The sequence below is a fragment of the Choloepus didactylus genome, chromosome 15 (genome assembly GCF_015220235.1).
Source record: "Choloepus didactylus isolate mChoDid1 chromosome 15, mChoDid1.pri, whole genome shotgun sequence".
Classification (NCBI taxonomy): domain Eukaryota; kingdom Metazoa; phylum Chordata; class Mammalia; order Pilosa; family Megalonychidae; genus Choloepus; species Choloepus didactylus.
The window spans coordinates 66,861,316-66,884,683 of NC_051321.1; the positions used below are offsets into that span (position 1 = coordinate 66,861,316).

Sequence of the window (23,368 nt, forward strand, 5' to 3'; positions counted from 1 at the left end):
CAACCTTTTTCCCCAAATATCATGATACATTCAAACTCAGAACAAACCAACACAAACACACAGATAGCAAGTTTGTTTTAACTTTTTATTAAAATGCTTAGAATACAGAATGACTTTCTTTTGTAAATGACTGTTTTGCTTTTCCTTAAACTAGGACATATATGCACTCTGATAAAACAGAATGAAAAGTGTCAATTCATGGGAGTTCCTGTACAAACTCTGATCCTGTTTGGAGTAGAGCTCCTCACAGCATTTTCTTTCAGGTACAGTATTATAGGAATGGTATTCAGGTACAGTATTATAGGAATGGGGGCAAGAAAGAGACTGGTGCTTCTTAACTTTTCAACCTCCTCCTCTTTCTCCAGTGGCTAAAATAAACCACTTTCACAAAGAGCTGCCCTATCATAGTTTACTAGCTTGCTACCACTTAAGTAGGGACAAATAGGAAAGAAACAAAAACAAGAAAACTAACACTGAAGCAACCATACTTTTCATGTCTCCAGATAGAGAAGTATGGGTAACCTTTAGCTAAAAGAAAAAAAAAAGTATGCAACTACCTAGTTCATTCACTGTTAGCTAGATTTGTTCACTTAAGGCTTTACTCCCTTTCCAAACCAACAATTTTGTCATATCCACTATGCCCCGCTAATTAATGACATACATGCTCTTCCTAGACTTAATTTCATCGAGCCTCTGCATTCAGTACCTGACCTGTTTTGCCAACAGGGCAGTACTGAGGACTGAGAATGAGAAATCCAATTAAAGAACCATACTCTCATATCCCCAGGAATACATTATCCATATTTTCCCCATCCTTATATCAGAAGCAGGAATCCACTAAATTTAGTTCAACCCTCTGCAAGTAAGCATCATCATCACAATTTTCAATTTTGAAGAACTCACCTCTAACTTTTCATTAAAGGAAAAAAGTATAAAGAAAGACTCCCACCTTAAGACCATATCCTATCCCTTCATCTTGTACTATGAGGGTAGAACTTAAAGTTAATGAAAATCCAAATGCACACATAGCATTAGGAAAAATAGAATGCTGCAAAAAGAATCCTCACGCACACTATTGGGGATGCTGACACTTTTATACAGGATGTTTACTATCTGACAAGAAGTGGTGCTGGCTCAAAAAGAACAGCTCCACAGAAGTTCTTGGATTAATGTTCTCCCCAGCTTATTTCTGGAATAGAAAGGGCAATTTCATACCAAAAAGAAAAAATCTGGGAAAGCTACACTTGTTAACCTTTACTTTTAAACACCAAAAACTAGGTAACTGATAAGCTGTTAACTTTGCCCTGCTTTCCTCTCCTACTCAGAAATTTTGTCCCCAAGAATATGGGCAAAAGTAACTGAGACACATTTGCAGTATGTGACAACACAGGTGACCTGGATGCAATCTCAACTCTTCCATGAGGCAGAAGTCACTTTTTATACCTGAAAATGAGTAAGGAAGTTGCTATAGGGAAAAAAGAAATTTCACCACAGTATAAAAGCAGAGACTGGCTGAAAATCCTAATTTTCTAAGTAATAATAATAACAACCCATTCTATAATGAACTCCTCAGTAAACAATCTGCTATACACTCCTTGATGAGGAATGACCCTAGCTCACCAGAGTGGAAACCTGCTGCAAATGCAAAGGCCAGGGTCCTGCCCCTTTCCTAGTTCTCTGTGCAAAACGGGATGTCACCCACTACAAGGCAGTTAGAGACTGGTGAGCTCAGGGGGTCCTCTCACCAACCTGTTAATTCAACAGGAGTAAGTTCACCTGGCTGAGCTCTGGCCTCCAATGTGTCTGTTCATAATTTTATGAAAAATCTAAATGCCATTCACTAGATTAAAAAAAAGAAGAATAGAAAACTCTGGACCAAGTAAATTGTGAACTCAAAAAGTTAGGAGGGACACCAATTACATTAACAACACTTTCTTTTAAAAATAGAATCACTTTCTTTTAAATCAACCACAGTGGTGAGACGTGTTTTTCTTTTCTGGTACCCCACGATGGCACACAGCTTTACTCAGCAAATCCTGCCAGCTTCCAAGTCCCGGGATGCAGACCTGCACCAGCATGTGGGGCAATGTTACCTCCCAATAGTGTGGAGAAGAGCACATGTCACCACTGGGCGATGAGAGAGCTGACCAGAGACTGCTGGCTTCTCAACGCCAGACATGGTTGGAGAGCTTTCCTTGTTCTATTAGAAAAGTTCATGAGGAAGCTGTGAATAGGATCAGTCCAGAGAAGTAAAACTCTTTTATTTTCACCGTCCAAACATCAGTCAATATACTGGGAAAGCCAGCGGAAACCCTCGCCGTAGCCTTGCCTCTTGAGCACACTGCACATGAACACTTCCATGGGGCGGGCGTTCAGCTCCTTCAGGGTCACATTCCCCTAAGGGAGGCAAAACCAAGAAAGGACTGTTAGCACCTCCATGGTGGGAAAGCTTGAAAGGGTGGTCACTGAAATCAGTTTCTCCATTCCTTAAAGGTAAATCTAAGCAGGAATTAATTACAGAAAAGTAGGCAAGGCCAGAGGACTTCCCCAGGGCTTCATGCTTTCAGATTAGAATAAGCAACACAGTCTTATTCCCAGTGTCTCCGTCTGGGTAGAGTATTTGCTTCGAACAACCCAAAGTTCATCTGGAAAGTTACAACAGCTGACCAAGGGATCCATGGAACCAGCATGCTCTTCAATAGACAAAAGAGGTCTAGTACTTTTTAGAAATAAGGACCTATTTTAGAAATAAGAACAGAAATATAGAAATATTCACTAACATCAGGCTGCATAAAGGAAATCAGGGAAGAACTCAAGTATGTGCAACACCCATACAGAAACAGAAAGTAAATTAATTAGAGGAAGCAGTCTAGTAAGAACAGATAACCAGGAAGAGGCAAGACTAAGGAGCCATGTAAAGAAGTCAAAAAGTTATCATAGACCACAGAAAAGATTTCAAAAATTAAATTATGCCAAAACCCTGAACTGAGAACACCAGAAGGATTCCTGCTTAATTACAGCTTATCTGTATTTCCTCTCTCACAAACCTGTTTTTCTGCAACAAGTTCCTCCTTCCCACTGGAGACAGCATAACCTGCTGATCTGGAAGGCATGGTTCTATTCCTGGATCTGTCACTGACTTCTGTGTGGCCCTGAACAAATCACTATCTCAGAGTTTCCTCAGCAACCTCTCAGGAACTCTGGAGATGAATTAAGTGCCTCGATTTCTACTGCTTGGAAAGTGATATAAAATGATTACCCTTTTTCATAACCTGAATTTGCCAATCAAAAAACAAATGATTCTATGGCAAAGACAGGGTCTTTCAAAAGAGATTTCTAAGAATCAGATTTAAAAAGAATTTTCTGACCAGAAATTCTCATTAGGAAACTGTTAAAGAAAAAATATATTATTACCTTCAGAGAGTTTACCCATAATAAAACAAATCCTAAACCCGTTTAAACTTTTGAAAAAAAGCAGAATCTTAATATCAAAAAATGAATGTTTTTAAAACTGGGAATTTCCTCTATAATATGCCCCGAAGGTTTTTCCCTCTTACCTTTCCTGTGGTCTGTCCATAAAGTCCAAATATCTCACGGAGTTTTTCTTCACTAATTGCATCTGTTCTGTCGATTTTGTTACCCAAGATAAGGATTGGCACATTGGATATTGTTTCATCAGTCATTAAAGCCTAAAGACAAGATGAAAAAACTAGCTAAGTGTGGAATATATGAAAGCCACCAGATGATGAAAACATCTTTGATTTCTACTGGTCTATCAGGTATGATATAAAGTGCAATTCTAAAAATCTTTATATCTGAGTGATTAACTATGAGCTAATCTTGACATATAACATATCTTGACACTAGATAAAGATGTCCAATTGCCTCAAAACAACTGCAACTTGAGGCTGCTGTCTTTTACAAGGCAGCAGAACTGGCTCAACCTTACCTTTAACTAAATTGTTCAGCCACAGACCAACCTCAGGATATCCACTCAGCAGTCTGGCTAGAGTCTTGAAGATGCCTACAGGAACTCCCCAAGTATTCATTGAATGCCCAGTGGGTACAAAGCACTGTCTCAGGCATTAAGAGGGATACAAAAGAAAGAAGAACACACAGCCCTTGTCCAAAAGAAATCCTTAATTCTATATTCATGTATATGTTAACAAAGGAAAGTTAAAAACACAATGTACAGTGGGAACAGAGTATAATTATTAAAAGAACTTCAGAGAAAACGTCAATGTGGAACTTCAACTGGGCTGTTGAAGGGCATGATTTGATTAGGTGGAAAGGAAAAGGAAGAATATAAGCAATGGCTCTGCAGAAGGAAAAGCAGACAGGAAGTCACATGGAGTATTGTCTGCCTGGGTTACAGCATTTATGCTGACATGTAATGACAGTAAATGAGATGGTTACAGATGGGCCACATTATTATAGATCTCAAATACTAGCCTGAGAAGTTACCTGCAATATAGCCTAAAGACCCCAAACACAGAAGTTACAGGATAAAATCTATACATAAGTCAATAAATTCAGAAAAAATATCTAACTGTGGTACTCACATGAGAGATGATGATCTAGCCTAAGGTGGCAGCATCTAATTAACAATGAGGGAGGCATTTTGGAGAAAAAAGTGAAGAGACCCAGTGTCTAAATAATAAGGTAGTCAAAGTGAGGCGAGGAAAAGACAAAGATGGCAAAGATTTCAAGCCTGGAAATCTAGTATTCACTGACAGGAAAGCTAGGAAGGAAAGCAGACTTGAAAGGATAAAGGGGAATGTGCTTTGACCATCCTGAATTCCAGGAAATGTTAAACAACAAAGTAAGGATGGCATTCATTCACTAAACAATGACAGAATGCCTACCATGTGTCAGTTGCTTTGCTATGTGCAGGGGATTCACAGAGAAATAAGACAAGGTTCCCACCATCTAAGTTCATAATTTGGTGGGACAGACCAGATCTTGGGGCTTGCCCTTACGAAGTTTGTTACTGCAAAGGGGAGACTAAGCCTACTTAAAATTATTTCTCAGATGTGACCTCTCTCTCTAAGCCAACTCTGCAGGTAAACTTACTGCCCTCCCCACTACATGGGACATGACTCCCAAGGTATAAATCTCCCTGGCGATGTGGGACATGACTTGCAGGTATGAGCTTGGCCCTGGCATCCTGGGATTGAGAAAACCTTGGACCAAAAGGGGGAAGAGAAATGAAAAATAGTTTCAGTGGCTGAGAAATTTCAAATAGAATCAAGAGGTCATTCTGGAGGTTGTTATTCTTATGCATTATATAGATATCCCTTTTTAGTTTTTAGTGTATTGGAATAGCTAGAAGGAAATACCTGAAACTGCTGAACTGCAACCCAGTAGCCTTTATTCTTGAAGACGACTGTATAACTATATAGCTTACACTGTTTGACCAGGTGATTGTGAAAACCTTGTGGCTCCCACTCCCTTTATCGAGTGTATGGACAGATGAATAGAAAAATGAGGACAAAGAGTATTATACATAATAGGGAGGGATGGGGGGTATGCGATGTTTTGAGTGTTCTTTTTTACTTTAATTTTTATTCTTATTCTTTTTTGTGTGTGGTAACAAAAGTGTTCAAAAATTGGTTGTGGTGATGAAAGCATAACTATATAATGGTACGGTGAACAACTGATTGTACTCTGGATGGTTGTATGGTGTGTGATTATATATCAATAAAATTGAATCAAAAAAAAAAGAGAAAACCATAGGACTATACAACACAGTAAACCCTAATGTAAACTAAGGACTATAGTTGATAGTATAATTATAATATTGTTTGCTGAATTGTAACAAAGGCAACACACTAATGCATAATGTTAATAAAAGGGAATGCTGTGTGTGAGAGGGGGATTTATTGGAATTCTGTACTTCCTACATGTTTCTGTAAAGCTACAAATGCTCTAATAAAAAAGGTGGGGGGGGTAATAGGGGACAGGTGAGAAAGCAAGGCAGGGATAGTTACTTATGCATATTCAAGGAAGGGCAAGTGCTTCTCTATGTTCTGAATGTAGTTCAAGGTAGACAAGAGAAAGGAATTAAAGAACATTAACTAGGACAGCGACAAGCCTGAGAAAGTTCCTTCTAGCATTATAGTGCTTGGCAGAGTGGTGGGGAAGGGGGTACTGGTGTGTGTGTGTGGGGGGGTTCAGGGTACACAGTGATGGCAGGAAGAGTAGGAGATTGTGCCAACAGTTCAAAAGCGCATGTAGACAGGATCCCCAGAAAATATTTAGAAGGAATAATGACTTAAGAGTGGAAAGGAAAGCTGGCATGGAATCTACAATAATTCACAAATTTCTGCACCAGATGTTCACAAAGGTGGTGGGGGAAGATGACTAGTTCCATTCTGAGAAAACAAAAATGGTAGGTGGAGTCATCCAATAGGCACTTTTATGTAAGAGGCTGGAGCTCAGGAAAGAGATATGAACAAGAAAAATCCATTTGGGAGTTGTGAGAATATGAGCGGTAGAGGAAGGAAAGGGAATAGATGAGACGAGCCTGGGAGAAAGGACAGGCCCTGGAGAACAATACCATTTAAGAGCTAGGCAGACCCTTGAGGAGCCTGTGGAGAATGCAGGGGTATTCGCCTACCCCACCTCCATGGTTGCTAACATGACCACAGACATAGGGGACTGGTGGTTTGATGGGTTGAGCCCTCTACCATAAGTTTTACCCTTGGGAAGACGGCTGCTGCAAAGGAGAGGCTAGGCCTCCCTGTATTTGTGCCTAAGAGTCTCCTCCTGAATGCCTCTTTGTTGCTCAGATGTGGCCCTCTCTCTCTGGCTAAGCCAACTTGAAAGGTGAAATCACTGCCCTCCCCCCTACGTGGGATCAGACACCCAGGGAAGTGAATCTCCCTGGCAACGTGGAATATGACTCCCAGGGAGGAATGTAGACCTGGCACCGTGGGACGGAGAACATCTTCTTGACCAAAAGGGGGATGTGAAAGGAAATGAAATAAGCTTCAGTGGCAGAGATTCCAAAAGGAGCCGAGAGGTCACTCTGGTGGGCACTCTTATGCACACTTTAGACAACCCTTTTTAGGTTCTAAAGAATTGGGGTAGCTGGTGGTGGATACCTGAAACTATCAAACTACAACCCAGAACCCATGAATCTCGAAGACAGTTGTATAAAAATGTAGCTTATGAGGGGTGACAATGGGATTGGGAAAGCCATAAGGACCAAACACCACTTTGTCTAGTTTATGGATGGATGTGTAGAAAAGTAGGGGAAGGAAACAAACAGACAAAGGTACCCAGTGTTCTTTTTTACTTCAATTGCTCTTTTTCACTCTAATTATTATTCTTGTTATTTTTGTGTGTGTGCTAATGAAGGTGTCAGGGATTGATTTAGGTGATGAATGTACAACTATGTAATGGTACTGTAAACAATCGAAAGTACAATTTGTTTTGTATGACTGCGTGGTATGTGAATATATCTCAATAAAATGATGATTTAAAAAAAAAAAAAAAAGAAAGGAAATGAAATAAGCTTCAGTGGCAGAGAGATTCCAAAACGAGCCGAGAGATCACTCTGGTGGGCACTCTTACGCACACTTTAGACAACCTTTTTTAGGTTCTAAAGAATTGGGGTAGCTGGTGGTGGATACCTGAAACTATTAAACTACAACCCAGAACCCATGAATCTCGAAGACAGTTGTATAAAAATGTAGCTTATGAGGGGTGACAGTGGGATTGGGAATGCCATAAGGACCAAACTCCACTTTGTCTAGTTTATGGATGGATGTGTAGAAAAGTAGGGGAAGCAAACAAACAGACAAAGGTACCTAGTGTTCTTTTTTACTTCAATTGCTCTTTTTCACTCTAATTATTATTCTTGTTATTTTTGTGTGTGCGCTAATGAAGGTGTCAGGGATTGATTTAGGTGATGAATGTACAACTATGTAATGGTACTGTAAACAATCGAAAGTACAATTTGTTTTGTATGACTGCGTGGTATGTGAATATATCTCAATAAAATGATTATTAAAAAAAAAAAAACAAACAAAAAAAAAAAAAAAAAAAAAAGAGCTAGGCAGAGGATCAGGTGCTTGTGAAAGAGACTGAGGTAATACCAAAATCAAGAGTGTAAGGGCAAATTTAAAAAAGGTGAGTGCCAAGAGGATAAGTAAGGTAAGGTTTGCTCTGTAGGCAGTTCTACATGGGATAGAGCTATAGACATGAGAAAGATAAACTTGAAACTGGTTCAAATTGCAATGAAGAGAATACACAGGAATAGTTATAACAAAAGGGAGGAAAGTCACAGAAAAAGGCACAGGGTGAAGCAGTAGGAAGTGGGACAGTAAGGTTATACAAACAGTCAAGCAAAAAAAAAAAAGCAATGTTAAGAAAGGAGAAAACTTGAGGCAAGTCCCTGATGGAGCAAACACTACAAATGACCAAGACTGAGAACAGAATGTTAAGACCTGGCAAGTCATTCAGTGGGAATGTGGGTAGGCACAACCTGAGAACACAGAATCAAAATGTAAAGAACTCTAGTATCTCTTTATGGTTTTTTCTAAGCCAACACTACATAAAGGGTGACCATACACGAAAGGGAATACTATTAATTATGCTGGGCCAACAGGCACAAACTGGGGGCTGCCCTGAGCAAACTGGGACATAGTCACTCTATGACATAAAGTTAATTTACTCAAGTTCAGGCTAAGTTTCCTCAGGACACTGAAAAGCAGTATCTTAGATTTCAAAACACTTTCTTCCTGTGCCTAGGACTTTCACCAAGCATTAACTCAAATGATTAAAGTGTTGGTACTACTGAACTGTATTCCATAACAGAAAGAGCGGCCAAGAAAGGAAAAAACATAAACGTACATTAAGCTCAACTTTGGATTCCATGAGGCGAGCATGATCTGCACAGTCCACCAGAAAGACAATCCCATTAATTGCTGGGAGATAATTTTTCCAAACCCGACGGGCTGAAAGACAGAGTATGTAACTGCATTAATAAAATATATATATAGAGAGAGAGAAAACACATAATGTAATGGTCTAAAATAGACACGTTTCTCCAGTTTCCAAGAGCATTAGCATCCACAAGGATTCTCCAAGTCCTACATAGTATTAAGTCACAACAGAGGTTGCAAATTAATGGCCCCTAAATGGAATCTTTTTTTTTTTTTTTTTAGCAATCAGGATTTCTGTCTTCCTTGAAAAACTGCAATGCCTGGCAATCCCATGCCTACATACCCACTTGCCAATAATCACCTGGAACTGAGGGGTGGCTTCCCTTTAGATGTGGTCTGGGCTCTTAAGTTTGCCAGAGTTTCCACCACTTCCTACTGTCTTACACCCAATTTCACCCATGACTTAACTCATCTCTGGAGCCATTCTGATTTTGCAACCTCTGAGTTAGAACATCAGGATGCAAATTACTTGTCCCAGTAACTTCAGGCCCAGATTAGTTCCTAACCAACAAGTGTGTGGGTGTGCTGATACACCATTCCCTCTGTGCTCAGGGGGTCTGGGAGTTGAAGCCCGCAGGACAGTCATCTCAGCCCCCTATATTTAACTCAAAGGGCCCTATAAATGTTATTTTTTCTCTGTTTGTAACATAAAGTGATAACTGTTGGGAAGCAAATGCTTTAATTGCATTGCAATTTCTAAGACATTCATGCTTTGTCCTTTCAATGGAATGCATAAGGAAACATCTCTACACCAGTTAATAATGGTTACCACCAGGGAGGAGGGGTTGGAGGAACTTTCACTTTTACCACTTACATTTCTACACTGATTGAATTTGTTACATTGAACTTATGTTGCTTTAATAAGTTAAAAATTTAAAGTTATGCAAATAATAAAGGAAACTTTTAAATATATATCATTTTAGTAATCTTTGTAAAATGGTAGCTATGTTATTATGAAAAATTTTCTGTAAATAAACTTTCCTGGGTCAAACAAAAAAAAAACCAAAACTCTATATATCAACACACTTCCCTTCTTACTCTAACAAAACCAGAAAGCTGAATTTATCACACCAAATCTATCACACCAATCTAAAATTCCAATTCAGATGTCCAAAACATCTACTCCTGCATTCTCCAGATGATTTCCATTCAGCTTATCACTGTCTTATTTTGCTCTGAATTTAAATTTGTAAGCAATCCCAAACCCATTTGGAAGAAGTAGAAAGATACAATATACCCATTCCTATCCAAATGAAAATAATACAAGCTCATTATAGAAAAAAAAGGTTTAACAAGATCATTTATATTCCCTCCATCAAAACACCCACTTAATGTTTTGGTATATTTTCTTCTGATCGTTTTGTTGTACATATTTTATGTGATTATGATCACAATGCAGCAGATATAACTTGCAGGCTATATATTAATAATGCATATATATGTATATATAATGTATATATATATAAAATGAATTTAATAACCTATGTTAATGAAATCACTGATTATAAGTTAGACCATTAGCAAATACCAACACACTCTATTTTTTTTAATGCTGCTTGGCTTTTTAAACTATATTAGACACACCCTAATATAACCCTTCAAAAAAGACTTCTCAACTCATTTGTAATAACAAATGAGTCCACCTGACAGAAATCACAATAGTTTCTTTTCCCTGCCCTCCCAGAATATTTATCCCACATCTCTACCATTTTACTCTGAAGCCTGGAGTCTTGCAAATGTAAACTGAGTGTTCATCAAAGCCGCCCATTCTGAATATCTTTAAAACACATAAATTAAGTCTGAACAAGACACCTGACAGGAATATGGGAACCAAACAGACACAGCCTGAACAAGGCAAAAGAAACAAACAAACAGGAAAAAAAAACAAAAAAAACACTTATGAGGAGGTGGTGGAAGAAAATGTTCTACCAACTACCCCAAACAGGTGAAACATAGAAAATACTGATTCAGAACAGAATGGTCACAATCAACACAAAGCTAATTTTCCACCTATTAACACTCCATTAAATAACGGATTAAATAAAATACAATATGCAACTTTGTATCTGGGTCCTGATCAAGAGGAAAAGACATTATTGGGACAACTAGCAAAAAAGGAATATACACTATAGGGTAGATAAAAGTAAAATTTTTGAATTTCATAATTATTATGATTACATGAGAATATTCTTATTCTCAGGAAATATATACTGAAGTATTAAGGAGAATGGTGTACTAACAAATAGTTCCAAAAAAATAAATATTAACAAGTATTATTTGGAGAGATGGAGAGTAATAAATCTGGGCAAAGGGCAGAGGGGAGTGGAGTTCTCTATAATATTTTTGCAATTTTGGCAACTGTAAACTACTTCAAAATAATTAGTGAATTAAAAAGCTTAATTGAAGTAACAAGAAAGCTCTTTTATCTAGACTGAAAATGACTAAAAGATTCCAATCCTATATGCAAGTGATTTAGAAGTTAAAAATGACACACTGTTATAAAAAAGGGCATAAAATGAATATATATCAATACCATTCTTCCAATATAAATTGTCTCTTACCTTGCTCATGTCCACCAAGATCAAAAGTTGTAAAAGTCATTCCAGCAATTGTCAGCTCTTCCGATGCTAAAATATTGTCAAAAAAGAAATAAATTTCTCAATTCAACAAAGATCAACCAACCACTGTAACGTAAGCCAATACCAATGCAAAATTTAAGGAAGTTTGAAAACCATATATGTGATAAAGGTTTAACATCCAGAATATATATATACATATATATTCTGGATATTCCTACAACACAGCAACAACAAAAAACAACTCAACTTAAAAACAGGCAAAGGAATTGAATAGAGATTTCTCCAAAGATACACAAATTGCCAATAAGCACATGAAAAGATGCACATTATTAGCCATTAGGAAAATGCAAATCACAACCACAATGAGATAGCATTTCACACCTACTAGGATGGCTATTATTAAAAAAATGGAAAATAACAACCCTTGGTGAGGATGCCAAGAAATAGGAACCCTTATACACTGCTGAGGGGAATGTAAAATGTTGCAGCTGGTAGGGAAAACAGTTTGGCAGTTCCTCAGAAAGGTAAACAGAATTACCATATGACCTGCAATCCCACTCCTAGGTATTTACCCAAAAGAATTAAAAGCAAGGACTCAGGCAGATATTTTCATACCACTGTTCATAGTGGCAGTATTTACAATTGCCAAAAGATGGAAGCAACCCAAGTGTCCATCAACAGATGAAAGGATAAACAAAATGTGGTATATACATACAATGGAATATTATTTGGCCATAAAAAGGAATGAAGTTCTGACATATGCTACAACATGGATGAACCCTGAAGACATCATGTTGAGTGAAATAAGCCAGACAGAAAAGGACAGATATTGTATAATTTCATTTATATGAAATACCTAGAATAAGCAAACACATAATAGTCAGAAAGTAGATTACAGGTTACTATGGATTAGGGAGGATGGGTGGGGGTGGGAATAAGGAGGTATTGCTTAATGGGCACAGTGTTTCTGTTTGGAGCAATGAAAAAGTTCTGGTAATGGACTGCGGTGATGGTAGCAGAATATTGTGAGTGTTAACGTTATCACTGAATTGTATACATGAGAGTGGTTAAAAGGGGCAATTTTGTGTTGTATATATATTAACACAATAAAAGAAAAAACTTAGTGAAGTTTTCACCTTGTAAAGAAAAGGATATGAGAATGAAAATGTTCTTTTTTTTTTTTTCTTTTTATTCTGAAAGACCAAGAATTTATTTTTCTCCAAAGTGTCTGCTGCTTCCTAGAAGTAGATTTGGGAGATGTGTTCCATAACAGGACTAGTGAGAACTAATAATGACAAAGTTCCAGAAATTTAGATCTATGAGTATGTGCCCTACATATGTCCTACATGGAACTTCTTCAAGTGTCCTATCTTTTGGGACATCAAGTTATTAAAAGAACTGCAACAATAGGGGATTCATCCTCCAAGCCTGACATTGACCTCCAAAACCAAAAGAAGATCTCCTGGTATTTTCAGACTTACTCGGATGTAGCGTTGGAACATGTTGGCCCAATCTGTCATCTTTGAGCATGTGTAGAAGAGTGGTTTTGCCTGCATTGTCCAAACCCAAGAATACAAGTTTTCCAGATTTCTTGTAGAGTCCTAAAAGAGAAAAAAACTTTAATATATTTTTACTGTCTACATACCAAAGCTGATCATATCTAAATTGTTTGAGGCAATGCACCAAGTTTGAAATCTATGATATATTTCAAGGAAAAGGCTTTACCTAGGAACTGGAGCACACTGCTGAAGCCATTGTAGATCCACTCAAAGATGAAAGACATTATTAATGCTTACTACCTGTAGGAAACACAAAAGTAGCAAACATTAGTTTGCTGAATACTGGTATGGTTCTGGAGAAGTTAACTCTTAACTCCACACCCTGATGCAAGTTTACAGTCCCAAGTTTTTGGGTTAGGGAAGCAAACTAAAGAAGACATCTAAGATTGTTCTATATTCTTCAGACTTTGCACTCGAGTGAGAAGCCTCGAGGGTCCTCAGATCTGTACACACTTCTGGTTTTCGAATCTTTTTCAATCTATGATATTCAAATGATTAGGAATTACAGATGTATTTTCCTCTTTTACTGAGTGACTCATTGCTCCAGGCAGTTGCTCATTCACGTTCCCTAGATATACCACCCCTGTCTACCAGTTAGCAATACCTCTAGGAAATTAGTTTCATCAATAATCTGGATCAAAATGCCACACAGATGCACTAAACAGAAAATAAGAATGAAAATTATATTAACCTATCTTTGTAAAGAGCCCTAACAACAAAGTCACCATAATAACCTCATGGCTGGCACAATTTGCCCTGCTCCATTTTCCAATATTTCTCCTTAACCATTATTGTTTAACTCTTTTTGTTAAGGAGGGATGTACCTCCATTTATAAAAGGAGATTATAATCAGTATTTTAGACAACCATGAAAGGATAAGAAGAGAATCCTTTCATAATGTGAATAATCAAGCTCTAACCCATTTTACAATTCAGATTTTCTTAAAAGAAGAATATTCTTTCAGGGCGCAGCATCAGGCTTCTAACCAAGTATATTCCTTAATCAGAATTCATATTAACACCACTTTTCCTATTGTTTCCCATAGGACTAGTCAAACCAAAAGATGAGCTATACTAAAGGGTCTACCTCTATTGGGAATAAGCAAGAGGACATGAAGTTGAAAGGGGAGGCTCCAGCGACACTGGTGCACAATGATCGTCTGCCTCAATATCTCAGACGCTGGTGCAGAAAAAAAAGGAAGATTTTCCCCCTTCACTCCTCTCCATCAACAGGAGCATCTGAATGGAGGCTTTATACTAGATATGACCAGAAGTTTCATAAATAGTGACCTGTAAAGGGCCATCTACAAAAACCCACCTATATTAGTTTGAAGAATGCTAGATGAAGAGGAAATTTAAAAATGGAGGAAGTATATTCATTTTCTTTTTCATTCAATTACCAGGTTTTCATCAGGACTATTATCTGACCTATAAACTACAGGGCCTGTTTTATGCTTACTTTCCATGGCTCTTACCAGGGAGGACCAAATAAGGTTTGGGAGTTTGGATAGGGGTGGAAAAGGAAGGCAAAAGCTTTTATGAAAAGATATTAAATGATTTGTCTTATGTCTTTTTCAATAATATCAAAACGTTTTGGAAGGAAAAAAAGACCAAATTTAGTATACTAAATAATAGTTTTATCTGGAACCTTAGGCAGTACTTTAAGACGTCCAATAACCTAAAACTCTTAGAAAGTTTCTGTGCTTAGGTTCTTACTTATTATAGGTAAGTAAAGGAACAATGTGCCTTTTCTCTGCAATTTTCCCAAACCAGAACTCCTTCCCCACTTTTCTCAGACAACCACTTGGAGAAACACAGCTTACCTTTAGAAAGCACAGCTCTTTACAGTCATCCCATTCTGACCCAACACTTCTGCATGCATTGATACTACATTGCTTTACAGTCAATACTTCATACTTCATTTTAGAAGTATGTTTTTATCTTCCCAACTAGTTGAAGTCTGAGAAGATGACAAGGAGAAAAACCCTCAACTTTGAAGGATTTTTCATGGTAACTGAACTACCTTGATTTTCCAGTTTATTTTCTCCTAACATTCCTACTTTAAAGGTCCTATAATTCTTCCCTCCAAAATGATCTATGGCAAATGCTCCTGAAGAAACTCTTCAGGTGATGTTAAAAGTTAAAACACTTACTGGACCCAAAGGATTGGGTTGTACTGCCATCCAAAGTTAAGAAAATGGCTTTGATGCCTTCTCTATTTTCCTGGGATCTTAGGATTTGTACCACCTAATCATTAGGGTTTCAGAATTTATAAAGTGCCTGTGCATACATCTCAGTTCATCCTCACACCAACCCTAGCAGCCAGGGATCCTTGGCCTCAACTGAGAATGCTGACACCCCTCAGTTAGCAAAACTTGTCCAAGACTGTTCATCTAAGAAAGCAGCAGTACCAAGATTTAAACCCCAATCTTTTGATACCAAAGCTCTTCCTGCTAGTAACACAAAATTCAAATCCAAATCACAAAACTGCTTTAACAAAAAGAAAGCATAAAACTTCCTAATTTACTAACTACACAAATTATAACTCAGAAAATTTTCTTCCTTCTAACTCATCACACCTTTTAGATGGTATTTTAATAAGTAGCATTTTATTTGCTTCTCTTCTTGATCTACTCTATCACCTTATGGTAAATTAGAGAATTCTAAAATTTAAGAGCTCTAAACCTACCAACAAAAACACTGCTCCTGTACCCAAAATTAAAACTTGCAAAGTTCAGAACTAATTGATTCAAACAAATAGAAGAAAGGAGGTTCAGGCTGACCACTGCCAAAGAAGAACCTCAGGAAAGGCTGACTTCATATTTACTCATTACTTATACACACTCATAGCAACTTTGAGACACCATTCCAGGAAAGATCTGGGATAGTCTGCAGCTGGCTTTTACCTAAGAAACTCTGCCTAGCTGTGAAGTAAATGTCAAAGGCAGTCTGAAAGCCAATCTCCATAAGCCCCTGTTACAAGCAAAAGGACCCAAGGTAAAGGAGAAAAGACCTAGAAAGAGCAAGGAACAATACTAACAGACTATTCACATGTGTGGTCCTGACCCATTGGCTACAATCGTTAAGAAGGCACTAATCTATACCAAATGCACATGAGGGGACTTTTTTCCATGCACGGAAGAAAGGAAAGAAGAGAGACATGATGGAGAAAATACGAAGTTCGACCCAGGACACCAAATGATAAAAGTGCTGAAATGGGGGAAGTCCTGGATAAGGAGTCAGCAAGCCTAGTCCGAGAGCTCACACTTGCAAGCAGTGGGGCCCTGGGCAATTCACTCTGCCTCGGCGAGCCTGTCCTCGTCTGTAACACAAGAATAATCAGTAAGGACTCCCACACCGCCTCACCCAGGGTTGAGGCTTATCCAAGACGGGACGTTCCGTAAACCGGAGCGCATAGTACAGGCAAGAGGGGGTCCATTCTTCGCACCAGCCCAGCAGCCGCAAAACCCCCGAGCGGAAAGCAGTTCGGCCCCTACTCCAGAGGCTGGACAAGGGACGGAGCAGACGGGGCCAAGTGGGCCCGTCCACGCCCAGAACCAGCCCAGCGGCCCCACAGAACCGCCTGCGTGTCACTCCCCGCCCCCCACAACCCTGTCCCGGCCGGTTTCCGCCCTGACCCTCACCGCCGGCCGCCCAGCTCCTCCGGCTCCGGCTCCCTCCCCCGGCGCGGCTCCCTGACTCACCGCCCGAGGGGATCCTCCGGCGGCGGCGGTGGCAGCGGCGGGATCGACCCTCTCAAATCACACAAATCAGCAGCACCTAAGACCGCCAGCTACTCGCCGGAAATACGTAACTTGCCATCCTCCGGAAATTCCGGGCGCGTACCTGTCCCCGCCCCTTAGCAAGCGTCCCTGTGCTCTGCAACCCCAGTACCTCGGTACCAGCGACTCGGGCCGCGGAGGGGCGGGCCTAAGGAGTGACGAAGGGATCTGGGGGCGGGCCCCCACTTGGCCCCGCCTCCTCCCTACGGCTAGCGGGACGCGCGAGACGTGGCAGCCCTGAGGCACAGAGGGTGGGGTGGGATCCTGGCGTCTCTCGCTGGCTTTAGCTGTTTGAGATTACGAGTTCGAATCCCGCTGAGTTCACAGACGCAGAGGACAAATCAGAAGTGGCGACCAACGAGTAGGTAGGTTCTCTGAAAGAAGCGTTGACTTTGGAGCCCTCGACCTAGGTGGAACCTACCAAGTTTTTGCTTTGTCACATTTTCCCTGTGATAGCCCATTTTTCAGAATAACTGCCAATATTTATTGAATGCTTATCTTTCAGGTAGTACACTGAATACTTTGCCTACCTCATCTAATTTAACCCTCGTTACAGTCCTATCCAGCAGATATTATGATTATCTTCATTTTACAAATGAGAGACAAGCTCAAAATCATACAGCTAGGAAGTGGCAAAGCAAATGTTGACCCTTCGCTATGCTGTACTTCACGTGCATTTTCTCAGTTAATCTGGAGGACAACTCTGAGACTGTTATTAGTTTTATTCCCATTCTACAGATCAGCAAGCTGTGTCAAATGGAAAGACAGGTGTTTTTGAATAGGAAGACTCAATGTCATACAAATCTCAATTCTTCCTAAGTGAAATGACAAATTTAACATAATCCCAATAAAAGTAGTGATAGGATTAATATGTCACATGTGTTTTTAACAATCTTATTTGTTCCTAAAATTCATTTGGAAAAATAAACAAGAATAACCTGGAAATAAACAAGCTCTAGAAAAGGAGAGCAAAGAGGGGAGAGCTAGCACTATCAGATACAAAAACAAATTAGAAAATCAGTAATTAAAACAGTTTGTTCCCGATACATGAAAAGCCAGATATACCAATGGAACAAAACAAAGTCCAGAAATAGTCCCAAGTACATTGTAGGAATTTAATACACAGTAAAAGTGGCACCTGAAACCAGAGGGGAAAAGAAAGACTATTCAAGGTGTTGGCCCTAGCCCAGGGACTCAGGGGAGAGTTGGTAGTGTGGGATTGAGGAAGATTGGGGCCAGTTTTCCCACAAAGCAGCTCCTGGCAATTCTAGCAATAATCAGAGTATGTGGGGTGGATGGGGGAGCTCACCACCTCCTCCCATCCTTTCATCCTGTGGGTCTTCAGAGTTTAGTTTGAATCTTGCCCAGACACAGAAAGGGGTCAGGCCATGCATCGTGGGGGGAGGGGGGGGATGACACACTTTGCAAATAGGTCTCAGGACCCCAGTGTATGCACCCTGAAGGCAAGCTAATGCATTGGCCCTGGCAGGAGCGCAGCCACAAGAAAGGGATGGACCAGGAGGATAACTTGGGGGGTGCAGGAGAAGGGAGGGAACAAAGTCAGATTCTCAGAAGTGCTGCAAACTACTTACCAACTAGGGAGCTTTGGACATAATGAGCCCCCCAAACCACAGTAAAGATACCTACAAAATGCATAAAACAGTTCAAGCAAAACTTCCACCTTTCCCAGGTGGCCCCTTCCCATATTGCTCCTCTGCTTCCTTTCTAGTATTATATACCTTTAATGGCGGTTTATGATGATTTTTTTTTTGTAACAGTTTTTTTGAGATATAAGTCACATACCATACAATTCACCTATTAAGGTATTAAGTTCACTGGTTTTTTGTAAATTCCCAGAGTTGACAACCGTGCCAGTTTGAATGTATTATGTCCCCCAGAAAAAGCCATATTCTTTGATGCAATCTTGTGGGGCAGATGTTTTAGTGCAGATTAGATTGGAATCCTTTGAGTGTTTCCATGGAGATGTGACCCACCCAACTATAGGTGATAACTCTGATGAGATAATTTCCATGGAGGTGTGGCCCCGCCAATTCAGTGTGGGCCTTGATTAGTTTACTGGAGCACTATATAAGCTCAGACAGAAGGAGCGCACTTGCTACAGCCAAGAGGGACACTTTGAAGAACGCACTGGAACTGGGAGAGGAGCTTCAGCTTACAGAGACATTTTGTAGATGACCTTTGAAAGCCAACTTTTGCTCCGGAGAAGCTAAGAGAGGGCAAACGCCCCAGGAGCAACTAAGAGTCACATTTTGGAGAGAAGCTGAAGCCTAGAGAGGAGCGTCCTGGGAGAAAGCCATTTTGATTCGGACACTATTGGCCATCCTCCAGTGAAGGTACCCGATTGTTGATGCGTTACTTTGGACACTTTAATGGCCTTAAGACTGTAACTGTGTAACCTAATAAACCCCCTTTTATAAAAGCCTATCCATTTCTGGTGTTTTGCATTCCCTCAGCTTTAGCAAACTAAAACAGCAACCATCACTGAAATCAATTTTAGAACATTTTCCTCAACCCAAAAAGATAGCCCACACCCATTAGCAGTCAATCCTCACCCTCCCACCCCCACCCTGGCCTCTGGCAACCAAAATCTATTTTCTGTTTCTATAGATTTGCCTGTTCTGGACAGGTCATATAAATAGAATTATACAATATGTGATCTTTTGTGACAGCTTCATTTGCTTAGCAGAATGTTTTCAAGGTTCATTCATGTTGTAGCATGTGTATTTTTATTGCCATTTTATTTATCCATTCATTAATTGATGAACAATTGAGTTGTTTCCACTTTTTGACTATTACAAATAATGATGCTATGAACATTCATATACAAATTTTTGGTTGGACGTGTGTTTTCAGTTCTCTTGGTATAAACCCAGGAGTGAATTTCTGTGTCATTTGGTAATTCTTTGTTTAACCTTTTGAGGAATTAGTAGACTTTTTTTCAAAGTGGCAGCACCATTCTGCATCCCCACCAGCACCGTATGCAGGTTCCAATTTCTCCACATCTACGGTAATCTTTTAATGTGTCTCCTCAGTGGTGAACTTCTTGAAGGCAGAGAGTGTGAAATTGGGTATTCGGCCAGTCCGGCTGTTAGCCCAGTGCCCCTTAGGTCAACTTGCAACACATGTCTGTTAGATACAGAAAAACCTATAAAGCCCACATTCTGCGGGTGTGGGTCATCAGAAACAATATTCAGAGTACACAGTAAGATTTATCACTTATCAGGACTCACAGGACAGAGGAAGGCAGGATCCATAGGAAAAGTGTAGTCGTCACTGTGAAGCCATAAAGCCTCTCTCTGGTGCACTGTTCAAAATGTAGTCTGCAGACCAGCAGTCTCAGCTCCACCTGGGAGCTTGTTAGAAATGTAAATTCTGTTTCCTTACAGAAGATCTACTAAATCATAATCTCTGGGGGTGGAGCCCAGTAATCTGTTTTAACAAGCTCTCAAGATGATTCTGATGCTCACTAAAGTTTGAGAAGCACTAGGTTAGAGCATTCTTTTGAGGGTTAATTAGGTATTACTAGGAGGAGGGGCAAAGTATATTTACTAATCCAAGAGGGGTTTTTGTTTGTTTGTTTTTAAGAGATTTAAAAAATTATGTTCAAAACCCTTTGGCACTCTCAGAAACTGCTGGGAGGAGGGCAAGCTGCTAAGACCTTCCTGGAAGGCAATTTAGCACGTGTGAAAATCTTTTTAGATGTTCATACACATTGACCCTGCAGTTCTGCTTCTAGGAATTTATCCTCAGGAAAAAATCAGAGATATTTTCTAGGCTATATTTATAAAGATGTTCATTCATTGCAGCATTATTTAAAATTGGAAGAAATTGGGAATAATCTAAAAGGCAAATCATAGGAGATTGGTTAATTGAATGCTTGTCTACCTTTATCATGTAATTGTCTGTATCATTTTATATGGTGTTGAATATTTTTTTAAATGGAGAAAGTTTACAAAAAAAAGTTAAAAGAGCAGGTTGCAAGTATGTAAATCAGTTTCCTAATTTAGTTTTATGTATGTGTATGTGGATACCTATACATGTACACATATGTTATATATGCATGTCTTTTTCTCCATTAGGAAGTGTATTAAAAAATTAAAACATCACTATATTTATTTTATTCTATTCTGCATTTTCAAAATTTTCTACAATAATCATATAATATTTATAGAACCCACTCCCTAACCACGAGAACCACCCCCTCAAAAGAAAGAAAAACAAAACAAAAACTTTATTCTTTGAAATTTTTTGAAATATGGATTGAATATATTTTTCTTCCCTGCACACAAAGACAGAAAGTCATGTAAAAGAGAAGTTCACATCTTCCTGGCTAAATCCCTAGGACTTCAGACAGCCTGGCACATGGCGCTCATACAAAGCTTTGTGTAGAAAGGAAACAGATCCATCTCTCTTTTGGTATCCCTTTGGCCTTTAGCTTCTCTCTGTGGTTTCTTAGGAAAGATAATTTATTTTAAAAAGAAGGAAGATATATCGTCCTGTTTACTCTTTGTGATGGTTAAGTTCATGTGTTAACTTGGCCAGATTATGGTGTCCAGTTGTTTGGTCAAGCAGGCACTGGTTTTATTGTTACTGTGAGGACATTTTGTGAATTTAAATCACTACTAAGGTGATTGCATCTATGGCTGATTACATCTATGTTCAACTGAGGAGATTACCTTCAACAACAAGAGAAGTCTGACCAATGTGTTGAAGGCCTTAAAAGGAGAAGTAATGATTCCATCTCTACTTCAGCCAGCCAGCTTCTCCTGGGGATTCATCAAGGGCCCTCATCAGAGTTCCTGACTTGAGTCCTGCCCTACGGAATTTGGACCTACCCATCCTTACAGTCACATAAGACAATTGTTATAAAAATCTCATTATATATATATATATCTCCTGTTGGTTCTGTTTCCCTAGAGAATCCTGACTAATACAGCTTTGGACCAGGAGTGGTTCTTGAGAAACAGAATCTTTTTTTTTTTTAAATAAATTCAAAGTTATAGGAACAGTTGCAAAAACAATACTAACCCCATACACAGAATTCCATCATACTCTGACACCCCTCCCCCGATAGCCTGATCCACCAACTTTAACATGCTGTCACATCGCTATTTCTTTCCCTCCCTCCCTCCCTATCTATCATACCATCATCTATTGCTCTGTCTTTTGAACATATGAGAGCTAGCTGCTCACACCCTTGAACAAACACTATAATTCACATGTATAATTCCCATGAATAAGAACATTCTTTTATGCAATCCCATTAAGCGCAGCTAAGAAGTACAAGAGATTCAACAATGATACAAAGCTTACATTCTATATTTCCTTTTTCTTATGTCTCAACTGTGACCCTTTGAGCCTCCTGTCCTCCATCCTCCAATCCCATCCAGGTTCATCCTTGGCATTCAATTGTCTTCTATTTAGACTTTTTTTTTTCAATTGTGGAAACATATATACAGCCTAAATCTTCCCATTCCACCCCCTCCCTAGCCTTCCATTAGTGGGATTAATCACATTTAGAATGTTGTAATGCTCTTTCCCACCATCCATTACTAGAAATTTCCCTCACCTCAAACAGCAACCCTACACTCATTTCTTAACTCCCCATTGCCCCTTCCCCCATTTCTCTTAACCCATACTCTACTTTTCATCTCTATGGTTATATTCTCTAATAATTTCTTTGTGTTTACTGTGGGTCTTAAAATTAACCTCTTAAATCCGTAACAATCTTGTTTTTCTTTGATACCACCTTCATTTCAATAGGACACATAAACTATGTTCCTATACTCCTCCATTCCCCCACCTTTATATAGTTGTCTAAAATTACATATTTTACGTTGAGTTCAAAACCACTGATTTGTCATTAGAGTTTGTGTATTTTATATCATGTAGGAAGTAAATAGTGGAGTTACAGTTCAAAAATTATTGACTTCTATTTGTATTCCATTGTGTTTGGAGAATGTGCTTTGAGTATATTCAATTTTTTTTTTTTTTTTTTTTTTAATTTCTTGAGGCTTGTTTTATGTCCCAGCTTATGGTCCCTTCTGGAGAAAGATCCGTGATCACTAGAGAAAAATGAGTGTCCTGGTGATTTGGGATGTAAGGTACTATATATGTCTGTTAAAATTCTCTGTATCTCTTTCTCCTTTCTTTGTTTCTCTGTTGGTAGGGCTCCCTTTAGAATCTGAAGTAGGGCAGGTCTTTTATTGGCAGAGTCTCTCAGCATTTGTTTGTCTGTGAAAAATTTAAGCTCTCCCTCAAATTTGAAGGAGAGTTTTGCTGGATAAAGTATTCTTGGTTGGAAATTTTTCTCTCTCAGAATTTTAAATATGTCATGCCACTGCCTTCTCGCCTCCATGGTGGCCGCTGAGTAGTCACTACTTAGTCTTATGTTGTTTCCTTTGTATGTGGTGAATTGCTTTTCTCTTGCTGCTTTCAGACCTTGCTCCTTCTCTTCAGTATTTGAGAGTCTGATCA

The 23,368-nt window shown here is 39.2% G+C and overlaps 1 protein-coding gene across 1 annotated transcript; it reads right to left on the reverse strand.

Annotated features, from left to right (window-relative positions):
- Positions 1 to 66: 66 nt before the first annotated feature.
- SAR1A (secretion associated Ras related GTPase 1A) lies at positions 67 to 16,931 on the reverse strand. The gene is made up of 7 exons (XM_037805068.1): positions 16,793 to 16,931; positions 13,256 to 13,329; positions 13,012 to 13,131; positions 11,513 to 11,578; positions 8,860 to 8,963; positions 3,558 to 3,689; positions 67 to 2,397 (listed from the first exon to the last, which is right to left on the reverse strand). Exons 2-7 carry the CDS (start codon positions 13,311 to 13,313, stop codon positions 2,281 to 2,283), a joined length of 597 nt encoding a protein of 198 aa, XP_037660996.1. The 5' UTR covers positions 13,314 to 13,329; positions 16,793 to 16,931; the 3' UTR covers positions 67 to 2,280.
- Positions 16,932 to 23,368: the final 6,437 nt, after the last annotated feature.

Excerpts from the sequence above, each read along its gene's own strand:
- SAR1A (XM_037805068.1), bottom strand. The coding sequence starts at position 13,313 with ATGTCTTTCATCTTTGAGTGGATCTACAATGGCTTCAGCAGTGTGCTC. Across the intron at positions 11,579-13,011 it reads TGTTCCAACGCTACATCCGA|CATCGGAAGAGCTGACAATT; the intron begins GTAAGTCTGAAA and ends ACAATATTTTAG. Across the intron at positions 8,964-11,512 it reads TCTTGGTGGACATGAGCAAG|CCCGTCGGGTTTGGAAAAAT; the intron begins GTAAGAGACAAT and ends TCTGTCTTTCAG.